General features: G+C 40.1%; 1 protein-coding gene across 4 annotated transcripts in view; it reads right to left on the reverse strand.

Annotated features, from left to right (window-relative positions):
- Positions 1-12,536, reverse strand: part of NTPCR (nucleoside-triphosphatase, cancer-related) — a 15,497-nt gene that overhangs the window by 2,314 nt on the left and 647 nt on the right. Inside the window, exons 2-6 of one of the 4 annotated variants that reach the window (XM_019612822.2) lie at positions 9,750-9,912; positions 8,578-8,674; positions 5,916-6,125; positions 5,282-5,359; positions 963-1,047 (exon numbers count right to left, since the gene is read on the reverse strand). In XM_019612822.2, the coding sequence (XP_019468367.1) occupies positions 979-1,047; positions 5,282-5,359; positions 5,916-6,125; positions 8,578-8,674; positions 9,750-9,912 (617 nt within the window). In that variant the 3' untranslated portion in view covers positions 963-978. Of the gene's footprint in view, positions 1-79; positions 1,048-5,281; positions 5,360-5,915; positions 6,126-8,577; positions 8,675-9,749; positions 9,913-12,536 lie in introns of those variants that run through there. The other 3 variants (XM_019612821.2, XM_031552421.1, XM_003204026.4) reach the window with 3 other exon arrangements.

The raw sequence follows: 12,536 nt of genomic DNA on the forward strand, positions 1-12,536 counted from the left end.
AAAAAAAAAAAAATGCTTGTTCCCATCCACCTACATAGCACTACTGGTGTCAGTTTACACAGAAACAAGAAACAAGAACGATGCTTGAAAATGCCTTTAGTTTGCTCACTTTAACAGTTGTTGAACTGAACAGAAAAGTTAAGAAGCAACTGAAGCCTTAACTTACAGCCAAAGATGACTATAAATCATACAGTGAACAAGTGTGCACCTGGGAGGGAATTCTATTTTAACAACGTGCAAAATTGATTAAGTGGTAGCACTTCCCCTGAATACATTTGCAAACCTCAGAGGAAAAAAATACATTGTCTAATACTCTCACACACTCCTTATATCACCACTAACCATTATGTGTGTACAGAATTGAGTAAGGAAAAAAAATTAAATAAGCAAAAAAAAAAAAGTATCAGTAAATGCAGTGGCTTGAAAGTCCCCATACAGAGACACATGCAGTATTAAGTCCATCTCCGCATGGAAAACATGTCAAGACTTGACTCAGTCTTGTGAACCTAAAAGGGTTACGTTCTGTTACACCAAGGCCACAAGTTCTGGTTCCTCAATGCACATTATTGCGTAGGAATTACAGACCACAAATTGTCCTCCAGACAGAAACGTCCTCAACATTCTGAAAGACAAAGATCTCGAAGACACTTGGCAGCTAATTGCTTTTACATGGTGAAACAGGATCAGAGTCAGACCATCTACTTTTTTCAAATACCCAGGTTGGAGTTTCACATTAACTACAGATCTATTGAATTTTTAAATGGATCAGCTTGTGAACAGGATAAACAAGAATCCTTTTATCTTAATTTTCATATTGTAGAGTAATAGCAGCTTTACCTTACTTACCCAGGAAGCTCTAGTAACCCTTCAGGGGCTTACATAGGAAGGACAGACTAGAACATCCACAAGTTTAATGTTTTATAAAAATAAAAGCTTTAGTAATAAAGTAGCAAAAGCTTTACAAGCAAGAAAAGGTCTTCATTGTCTGCATGACTCCACAGCTGCCAAGATGTCCTGCAAGATGCTGTTCCTGTTTTCTTTACTGATCTAGAAAAAGAGAAATTAAAACAGATATAGTTGGATGAGTAACCTCCATATCATGGTTTACTTCAAAAACAAAGTAGAAATTCAAATGCATTTCACTCTTGGTGGAGGAATGCTGAGTGTCAAACACTAGCCTTCTTGTGCTACCAACAACTGAAACTAAACCCACAAAACTGCATATGATTTAATTATTCATGGATACCCATTGCTTGGATACCCAGGGCTTGAATAACTAACAGGAATTGCTCAAAAAACCACTGAGTACTTCTGCCATTACTAGAAATCCCTTCCAGTTACTAAACCTCATTTTTCTACAACAAAATGGAGGTCTTACACCTTCAGCACTTGAAAAGACTGTATTTCTATCGATGATAGGCCAAGTAAAAAGCATCATCAATGAAAAAATTAGAACTGGCTTAACAACAGCACAGCTGTGCAGTGAGAAGCCTTAGCACTGCAGGACAGAAACACCTTGGAAGAGAAATAAAACTAGGGGATAAAAGCTGGGCAACTTTTACAGTGCACTGAGGTATGTCCCTGAAAATGCTGGACTTTAACACCAGCCCATGTGAAAATCCATACAGTCCAGCATCCTGTCTTCTACTGGGTCCACCTGTGTTGCAGCATCTGCAGACTACTGCAAATTGCCAAGGCAGTGTTACTACTTCCTGGCCAGTTCAGCCCCTGGGTACAGCAGTGACACAGGACAGAACTGCGGGGCTGGGGGTTGCAAATTTCCCCTTCTTGAAGACTACCCTGATACAGTCACTTGCATTATGTGCATGACCACAGCATTACTAGCCCAACCATCACTTGGGGAGAGGGCTGGAGTGGTGAAAGGGCTAAAAAATTGCTAAGTATCAGTAAAAGCTTCATTTGAAAAGCTTAAGGAAATTGCTGCAGTGCTCAGATCTCTGCAGAAAGGGCAGGAAGAAATCACACAGAGACAGATGAGACAGAAAAAGAAGAAATTAGGGCACTCGTATCTATTAACAAAGTTTGAAGGGAAAGAAAAGATACCATAGTATACATGACATAAAGCTCTCCACCAGCAATTCCCTGTAGCTACACTTAAGATCTGAGCACATGGATTTGCATTCCTTCCAGCCAGTATGGACCGAAGTCAGTACTGAACAGGAAAAAGTCTATTATTGTCACTATCATCATCAAACCAGTGACAGCCCTACCTAAAAAATTCAACCTAGGCACCCATTTCTATTCGTCACAGACATCCTATCCAAATGTTGGAAAACAACACTGTAAACCTTGAGACAGTGGTCTCACCTATGACACTTGAATTCAAGAGAGCAGATCAACATGAGACTGAAGAAAAAGTGATTTAGAAAGAAAAAAAAGAGGAAAAGGCAGGAAGATCTCCCTGAAAGTGTTGCTGTTTTTATTGAGCATCGTTCCAAGACTATTATTAGATAAAAAGAAAGCCCCACAATAGCAAAGAGCAAGACAATAAAGAATGCAATTGCTCTTCAGTAAGACTATTGAGGTACCCTGAGGTAAACAAGGCACGAAGCACAGATGAGCCAAGCTCTAAATCTCACAGCAAGTGTCCTGACATCCTGACTTTCAAAGGACCTTCTGAACATTTAATAGCTCTTCCCACTGTCTCAGAGCCAGCAAAAACAATACTCCATTTTATCTGTCCTCTTCCATACCTACATGCCAGAAGTCCAGTGAGAGCATCAGAGAGAAAGTGCCAAGTACTGGGAAATTCTCACAACCATTTTGCAAAGGCTGCTTGATAGATATCAGCCTTCTCCTAAGGTCTGGAGACAGTCTGCACAGACAGCTTTTCCAGACAGAACAAATCTCCCAGTACCTGTACTGAATGTACAAAGAGATGGGAAGATTTTTAGGGAGTAAAGGCAACTGAAGATGCTGCTTTTTACTAAGTACTTAGATAATTTTGAATGAATGATCACTGGATAGTCATAGAACAGGAGGGAGTGATTTCAAACTGAGACAGGGGAGGTTTAGGTTAGATATTAGGAGGAAGTTTTTCACACAGAGGGTGGTGATGCACTGGAACAGGTTGCCCAAGGAGGCTGTGGATGCCCCATCCCTGGAGGCATTCAAGGCCAGGCTGGATGTGGCTCTGGGCAGCCTGGTCTGGTGGTTGGTGACCCTGCACATAGCAGGGGGGTTGAAACTTGATGGTCATTGTGGTCCTTTTCAACCCAGGCTGTTCTGTGATTCCATGAGCACCTAAACTCCAAGGATGCAAGCGCAGAGGACAGAAGATTCCTTTCCCTAACCATTCAGGTACTGCTGAGGGAACAGAATTTGGAGTTTGTTCAATTGGAACCTCTTCTTATCCATTTAACTAATTGCTTTCTTAAAAGGCAGAAACAACCAAACCTCACTAAGGGGCTTTACAAATACAAAATTAATAGAAAGGAAAATGGGAGAAAATGAAGGCATGCCAGCTGCTAGGGATAAAGCAATCTTAGTTATGACACCACGTCTGCGAAACTACACAGAGCTGGGCATTGCAAAAAGAGCCTTTCTACTTTCACTGGAAAGTTGAGTTCTCAGCAAATTGGAATTGGGTAACAATGGAAAAAATGTGTTAAATATCAGAGCTCCTATCATTAAGTGCTCTAAATGTAATAAATTAAACATTTGGATCCAAATCCCAACTACTTTTAGGGCATCTGGGCCCATTTACAGCAACTAAATATGCTTTCAAGACAGAAGGGACTGTAAAACCCACAACAGCTGTGTCTATGCTCTTAACATCAAACGTCAGAACCATCCTTGTGACAATAAAAGAAGGATCAGAAAGCTCTGCTGAGTTACTTGAATGCAACCTAACTCCATGTTAAGTGACAAAGCAGACAGAATTTTTTGGAAGGTAGCCACATGTCTGCACACTTTAGGGCATCATAAAAGCCAGCAAGAGAAAGCTAATCACAAGTAATTTGGGCACTCCAGGTTCTCTGCATGGCACAGCCCTTCAAGGAAGTAGCTGGTGATTCAGTGTTTACTCCAGCCAGTAACACATTGAGTCTCCAGCAGCAGGTTCTGTTCCTGCTCGTGTGCTTATTTTAACCAGCTGAGGAAGAGCATGCAGCGTGTCACTGGAGTGAGACAGATGCTCTCCTGCATAGCGTTCAGCACAGCAGATCACTTGTCACCTGGATACTCTTGCAGTCTGTCACACATTTCACACCCTTGCTTTTGGGTAAATGATCCAACAGAGAAATCTGCATTTAAACAAAGAAACCTGCACACTAATCTCAGCAGCATAAACAGGATGGCTCATTTTTAGTAAAGGTTTTTTTCAGATAGAGAAAACATTGCTCTTTTGAAATGTACAAGTCATAACATTTGAAAACACGATGTATTGGCATGACACACCTAATAACCTGGGGTTGAATGGCAGAAGCCTCTAGAACATCACCTGATAGAATGAGGCAGTGGAAGGCTTGAAATGTCCTTGAAAAGTCACATACTGTTTTCCAGCACCATTTCTGACAGAAGGAAACACGCATTGTTGCCTTGCCATGACTGCATCCTAAGCAGTAAGTGACTGTTGCTTTCTCCACTCCCTCTCCTCCCAGTTCTACCACCATAAAGCAGTCACATGGAATTCACATTCACACACGTCCCTGTTCAGCAGCTCAACAAACAACACACGTTGGCTTCTCAGTGGGAAATGTGGGTTTTAATCTCTGAGGGGAAAGGTAGGAGTTGAATGTTTATGAGGGGAAAGAAAACTTTTCTTGCTTTTGCTGCTAGTGCTGCTTCAGCACCCAAAAAGGTTTTTAATTTAAGAAACACAAAATAAAGATGATGATGATGGGACCACTGAGCAAAAGACAGCTGAGGTCTGTTTCCAAGCACTGAAGTTCTGTTCTCGCTTTGAAGAAGAAAAAAGAAGATGGAGGCTTTGCTTTCTCTGCAGTAATTAAGATCACTCTTAAGATTTTTTCTCCTTCCTCATTCATTTGCATTACAAGAAAGGACCTTTAGTCACTGCAATCTGCTTCCACTCAAGAGCAGGCTGCACTACCATGCTGCTCTACAGGCTATTACCCCTGCCAGTAAGCCAGAACCTGCAAGTCTCTGTTACTATATTTGTAATTTATGGATATATGCAGTTCAGTTTCAGATATACAGCTTTATTCTCTACTAGAAATAATAACACTGAGCAGACAAATAACTGAAAGGAGAGGGGGTTACATTTAGCTCGTTTTTGTAAAGTATCCAGGGCACTTACAGATGCTAAGGAAACTTCACACGTATCCCAGTGAACAGGCAGTTCTGTTGTGGTAAGTTTTTGAGAATTTCTCTGTAACTGATCAGAAAATCACTTTGAGGCCCTAATGTCCTGAATATTATGTCTGTAAAACAACATAATGAATTCCAAAGTTGTTTCACTGACTGCAGAGAAAGCACACTTCATTTACAAGTGTCTTTCTTTCACAAATTATTTCTGCAAACTCTACTGCTGCTTTTTTTTCCCCCCCTTTGAATATGATAACTGGTAATATTTCTGCAAGCCAGCCTGCAAAAAATAAAAAGAAATCTGACTGTACTTTACAAGATTTAACTCTGAGGAATAGAGAATACTTCAGTGGCAGTAATACTACAGTAAGAAAACTTTTAAAAACAACGACATCATTACTTCTACAGCCTCTCAAAACCAAAGCCAGCTGTGTGAAGCTGTGTTGTTTTTTTTTTTAATAAGGTGAACACCTGCCCATTAAGAACCAAATGGAAACTAAAAGGCTTATTTCATACAAACTCTCCACAGCTAGCAAATGGTAGCAACAATCAGTTTTTAAACAGAGCCAAATACAAACCCGCAACCCAGAACAGCAGGCTCTTCAAGGGTATTTAATATTACTCACAGTGAACACTTCAACATCTCTCCTACTTCTTATTTCTTCAACAAGATCCAGTGGCTTTCCCTTAGGTATGGGAATAGTTCCAAGTACCACGGTCCCAGAGCCAGCCAGCATTTGACGAACAGCTTGAATAAAAGCCTGGCTGAAGAGTTCCATTTTACCAATCTCATCTATGACGCAAATCTTTTTCTCTGCATCACTGCCCTGGTTTACCTGTGGAAAAGTGCATCAGAAGACTGTAAACATCACGGAACTTCGAACAAGCAACAGAAATAGCCTGCCATGCTAATAAAAACTACCTCCAAAATAAATCCATTGTAATACTGGGGAAAACTGAAAAGACAGAGCTGCTGCTGCTGGTAGCTGACCAACTTTGAATCTGTCGTTTATAAAAGACTGGTGGAAAGATAAGAATACATGTATGGCATAAATACCAGCTATGATGACAGGAAATATTCAGAATATCATTTTTCCTTCAGAGCAGAATTCTCCAGCTATTTGACAATAAAGAACTGCTCTCATTAAATCTGAAGGACCCAAACGTTTCAAAACATTGAATTCTGCATTTAGCATAAATCAATATCAACACAACATAATTATTAAGAATGGCTTGCATTACATGTTGGAAGCTTGTAGCTACAGAATGCCTTTCAAAAACAATTTTAAATTTAGAAGATTGCTTCTCACTATTTTAGCAAAAAAAAAAACAAAAAAAAAACAACAACCAACCAAACACATCAGATGTTTACACCCTTGTCTACAGCTTCCAAACTTTAAGTAAGATTTCAGATTTTACGTAGGTTATTTTTTTATTATCAGCTCACACAGGAGCAGTTTTGTCTGTGTCGGCTGAGCCCTCAGTGCTGCAAACTGAGACATGCACAGGAGTGAGCAGACTTGGACAGGTCTCAGGGTCTTCACCTCTGGCTCCAGTATTTGTTACATAATGATAAAACTTTGAAAGGTCAATGCAGTTTGTCCAAAGTAAAATAGGAAGGCAGGAGTCAAACTGTAAACAAAAATGTGCTGATCTCTCCAGAAACAAGAACACTGTTCTCCTTCACACTACGCCTTCTGTTTCTGTCTGATCTACTGCTTTGGCATAAGCTCTTGCCACAAAATTGACTTGATCATCAGATTTGTGATCAGAACCTGCCATCACAGCAAGCGATGCAGAAGCACACTGTGATAGTGTCTCTAGAATCGAAAACAAACAAACAACACCAAATGAAAACCAAAATGAAAGAGTGCAAATGAAAGATGGCAAAAACCAGCACTTCTCTCAAAACAAGCAACTTTCTCCAAAGTTATCTGGATAAATAATCACGCCATTGCCAGCTTTTTCTTCTCTCTCATGTCAGAACAATCATCTTCCATTTCTTTCTCATTATATAGAGTGATATAAAGAGAGTGCTCTGGCTGTCCTCTCCTGGTGAAGTTAACCAAAAATTACTCTCTGCTAGTTGCAGATGTGAGGAATGAATCAACCTCAACTCAAACTCACCTCTATAGAACCATGAACATGCACCAATAGCAGCCATGCTACACAGAACCTAAAGAAAAAAGAAATCTAAATATTTTTCCCTGTGAAGACCAAGTATTTATTTCCAGTAAAGTGGAAGAACTGTTTAACATGGATCCTAAGACGTTTTCAAGTCAAGTCTCTCCTGAGTAGCTGTTTTATTTAAAATCCCTTCACAGATCCTTGGCATCTTTGTTTCCCTCCTTTCAGGCTTTAACATTCCTTGACAAAAAGAAGAAATTGATCCTCTGTCTTGTTTTCATTCCTCACACCCCTTTGGTTTTGCTTTTTATTGCTCTAAGTTCATTAAGAAGTCCCTTCTTCATTGACCCCCTGAGCTCCGGTAGCATAGAAAAATCACAAAATGATTTTTAGCAGTACTGTTCAGCAGCTGCTGCACACAGTTTATGACGTGCTATTGCCAAAGTCAGATCTGGTCTTGTTTAATTTTGAAGAGGGGGAAAGGTTGGGGTAAGAGAGAAAGGAAAAGGGAAAAGGGTGATGATCGTAATATTGCTTGCATTGCTAGAAGAGAATGACCAGAGAAGGACAAGAAAAAGACTAAGTCTTGTCACAGAGCACTCCTTGTGCAGTTGGCTAAGTCTGAAATTATCAGATTGCTGTATCATTTGAAACCAAGCTGTACTTACACAGCGGTAATAAAAACTAATTACTGGATTCAAGACACGAATAATGTTCCTACTGGAGGAATGGAATTAGAGCAAAAAGAGAGAGAAAAAAAGGATGTGAAGAGGAACAGCAACAAAATCCTTTCTTGTGGGCCCACTAACTCAAGCCATCTGTACATTTCGTTTGCATTTTGTACAGTAAGCCACCTGTACATCTTGTTTGCCTTTCACCATGCAAGGTGGCATAGGAAGCAATTTCCTATTGGCTGTCTCTCAACCCAAGGTGGGCCTGGCCACAGGACAATGTCACATAGAAGAGGAGAGGCAAAGCAATCTCACACCTCACAACAGCTCTGCTCCTTCTGTTATCTGATCCTGAAGACAGTCAGAATCAGTGAAATTCAAGAATGAGGCCCTTTATTAACATCAGAATTGAGTGCTGTAGAAGAGCTCTCCAATAACAATCACTATCATAAAGCATCCATTTTTTCAGCAGCTTTAGTATAATACTCACATTTCTCAGCACAGGCAGAACCAACTGTTCAAATGAAGCAACGTCTACAACGTATTGTCCAACACGACATTCACGTCTTGAAGCAGAAGAATCAGAACTAAATTTGAAAGACACACACAAATCCTTCTAAGTAATAAGTTCAGCAAGAACTTACCGCAGTCATTTCAACTGGATTTACGAGAATAATTACTCTAGTAAGTCAATTTGCTCTTAATTCTTCTAAGCAAGGAAACCGTGAAAGCAATGCATTATATAATATTGCAGACAGCATACTTTCAGATAACAAATATGCCCTAAGCTACCTTCAGTACTATATAAGCTTAAATTCGAATGCTATGCAGAAGGACAAAAAAAAAAATATAAAAGGTAATAGAGATATTTGCAAGGAAATCAAAATATACACCTGCAGTTCTTGCAGGCATAGGAGCTACCTTTGAATTAGGCAATGTGACACTAGACGGCATCAAAGCAACAACCCAAAGCTCAGAATAGGTTGCAGAACACTTAAACGGTCTTTGAAAAATACTCAGTTTGTATGTACAGCATCACACTATTCCAGGTGAGCTGTGTTTGTTAGCAGTATGCAGCTTATTTGGTCAGGTCACTTACGTCTGAATGAGATAGAAATGTCATGCCTACCTAGACTAAGTTGTGCAGGAATCATTAATCTGGCCTGGTAAATTAGGAAAGTGCTCTGCACTTTTGAAACCCTATTCTGAGTGGGACTCTGAGATTCCCTTTTTCTTCAAATTCACACGCAGGATTTGTGGGCCAGTCAGTGGCTCTTTGATACAACATTAAGTGCTATTCATCTTTGATTTTCAGATTCCGTACTCACAAATCAGCTGGAAGAAAGAAATAATCTTCCCTCCTGACTACAGCAAGCTATGCACTGTATCCCAAAGAGACCTGGATTCGGGAGAAAAGCTCTATCTGGTGTAAAATATGAAGTAAAAGAGACCAGTCTTCTCTAGGCCATTTTCTTTTTTAAACTATGTGATATGGTGTCTACATAGATAATGCAGGTATCAGCCAGAAAACGAGAACTGAACAAAGAACATGACATGAAAACCATATCTGTGCTGGTAATCACCTTCTGGAAGAGCATTTAACATGCTGACAGACTAGAGAAGCATCAAACAAGCTGCTTAAAACAATTTAAACCTCAGTACCTAACTCTAGATAAAGGACCTCGTTTTCCAGATAAAGTGACAACATCAAATCCTCTTCTTCTGCCACCTTCTTTAACTTCCTCTGTGTAAAATCCATCAATGGGAACGTCTGAGGATTTTAGTGCTTGAGTGACTTTCTGGATCAAAGTAGTCTTTCCAATCCCTAGAAATAAAGAGGAAACAAAAAGCGTGTGGCATTAATCTTCTGTAGTGAAAGCCTATGTTTAAACATCACAGCAATTATGTGATTTAGCAGGAACACCCATTACAAGTTTGCAAATTGTTTTTTTTTTTTTAAGGCAGGGAAAGCAAGAATAGAAGCACCTTTTAAAGCCCATGCTGTACTGATACTAAAATGCTTTATTATCCTTTAAGAAGTAGGTCTACAGTGAAGTCACAGAATGGTGCAAATACCTCAGGCTACAAGTGAGCTTCTTAATTTAGATTGTGCCTGGACAGGCCATAGAGCTTGCTCCAAGACAAGCAAATGCACAAGAGATCAGCCCATGGTGAGAGTCATACTGTTACACAACTGGTATCTAAGCTAGCTAAAAGGCTGAGATAGAACCTCCTGGTCTATCACTGCTATTCGTTATTTTTCAAGAATGGAAATGAATTAATTCTCTTTTTAGATTAGGTCAAAACTGATTGCTATTACCAGAGGTGTGACTTCCAGCAGGACGAAGCACACACTACTTCTGTTCTGTGCCAGAAATTGGAATTGCTCTATACCCTTGAGTTATCAGATCCTACATGGCAAAAAAAAACTTCTAATGCTACAATAACTAAAGCAAGAGAGGTTCTTACTAGATATGCAGTTTCACTCTGGGAGGATTTCAAGACCTGACTGGATAAGGCCATAAGCAACTTGGTCTGGGCGCACAGCTGACCCAGCTTTACACCTCCTGAAGTCTCTCCCTGAATGAATTAAACTGGGCTCCTATAATCCATTCTCCCACTCCAGTAAAGATCTTCAAGATATTTCCCAGCTGACGTCACCTAGCACAGTTTGATGTACTTTCTACTATGTGAATGCTGGCCATCTTCCAGACACCCTCAGTTCCCACAGAGGAGCTATTTCCTTATTTTAACTTCACAGAAGTAAATCCCTTGACAAAGCTGAGCTTAAAAAAAAAAGCGTGTTGCATCTCAAAATTTAATGTTATCACTTCATTTTTAATCATTATCATAAAGAAAATCTGCTTTAGAAAATAGAATTATCCTGTACGAAGAACAACTCAAACATTAAATTCCTGGAGACAAGGAATATATACTATTGCAATGTGCATAAAGATGTCAAGAGAAGTCTTTTCAATATGCATATATCAAATTCCTTCCCCAAATTTTAAGCAGATTTAGGAACTACTTTCTTAACCATCAGCATCACAGAATGGTTTGAGTTGGAAGGGACCTTAATGATAACAGTTCCAACCCCCTGCCATGGGCAAAGACATTTCTAACTAGAGTGGGCTGCCCAGGGCCCCACCCAAGCTGGCCTTCAGGGATGGGGCATCCACAGCTTCCCTGAGCAGCCTGTGCCAATGCCTTGGCACCCTCATAGTGTATAATTTCTTGTAACACCTAATCTAAACCATTTAAGGTATTACTCCACATCCTATTGCTGCACTCCCAAATAAAAAGGTTCCTGCCCAGCTTTTCTGTAGTCTCCCATTAGGTACTGGAAGGCTGCTATAAGGTCCCCCAGAAGCCTCCTCTTTTCCAGGCCAAAATATCACCGACAAAATCTGTAGTTCCAAGGGTATCTACACAAACACCATTTCTGAAGATTGAAGTCAGAGGGATTCCTGGCATTTACAGCAACAAAATAACAAACATGTAACCATCAATATCTGCCATCTTTCCAAGCCCTTGTCTCTGTAAAAGAATTTATACTAATTCAGCTAAGTAGATTTGATATCTCTGGCAATTGACCAAATAAAGGTAACCAAATCAAAGTAAGCTGAAGTGATTAAAACTAAATATAAGAAAGCTTAAAGTTACACGTTTATCTAATTAAAACAGTACATTCAATTTCAGTTAAATGAACACAGGCAACCAGCTCACCCTCCTCTGCATTTGCCAGATGACTGCCTCTGCTCTGGTGGATAGAAAGGACAAATAAAGCCAGTAGAATGTATCTCTACCTGAACCTATCAATAGCATTTCATTTTAATTCCAGACCACACAAGTAACTCCGAAGGTTCACACACACACAACAAAAAAAAAAGCAAGCCCATGGCTTTATTAAAACAAGCTTTGCCAGTGTGCTAACTGATTTGTTTACTAACTTTATAGCTCATGCAGCATCCCTCTCTCCCTTCAGGATTAGCAGCTTTTCAGTATCTAAGGGGGGGATTATACAGAAGAAAGGGACAAGCTCTATCGCAGGGTCCGTCGCGAAAGGACAAGGGGAAACAGTTTCAAATTAGAAGTGGGAAAATTTAGACTGGATATAAGGAATAAGCTTTTTACAGTAAGTGTGGCGAGGTACTGAGACAGGTTGCTTAGAGAGGTGGTGGATGCCCTCTCCTTACAGATATCCACAGACAGTCTGGATGGGGCTAGAAGCAACTGATCTAGCTGTAGGCGTCCCTGTTCACTGCAGGGGAGCTGGACCAGATAACCTTTCAGGGTCCCTTCCAACTCAAATGAATTCTATAATCATATCCTTTGCCATCACAAAACAGCGCTCCAGCTAAGGCCTGCTATCCAACACCAACTGTTACTCTGTAACTGTACGTGACTTAGGTTGCAAGAGCTAGATCACTACAATTAAGGAGGGGAAAA

This window comes from Meleagris gallopavo, chromosome 2 (assembly GCF_000146605.3).
Source record: "Meleagris gallopavo isolate NT-WF06-2002-E0010 breed Aviagen turkey brand Nicholas breeding stock chromosome 2, Turkey_5.1, whole genome shotgun sequence".
Classification (NCBI taxonomy): domain Eukaryota; kingdom Metazoa; phylum Chordata; class Aves; order Galliformes; family Phasianidae; genus Meleagris; species Meleagris gallopavo.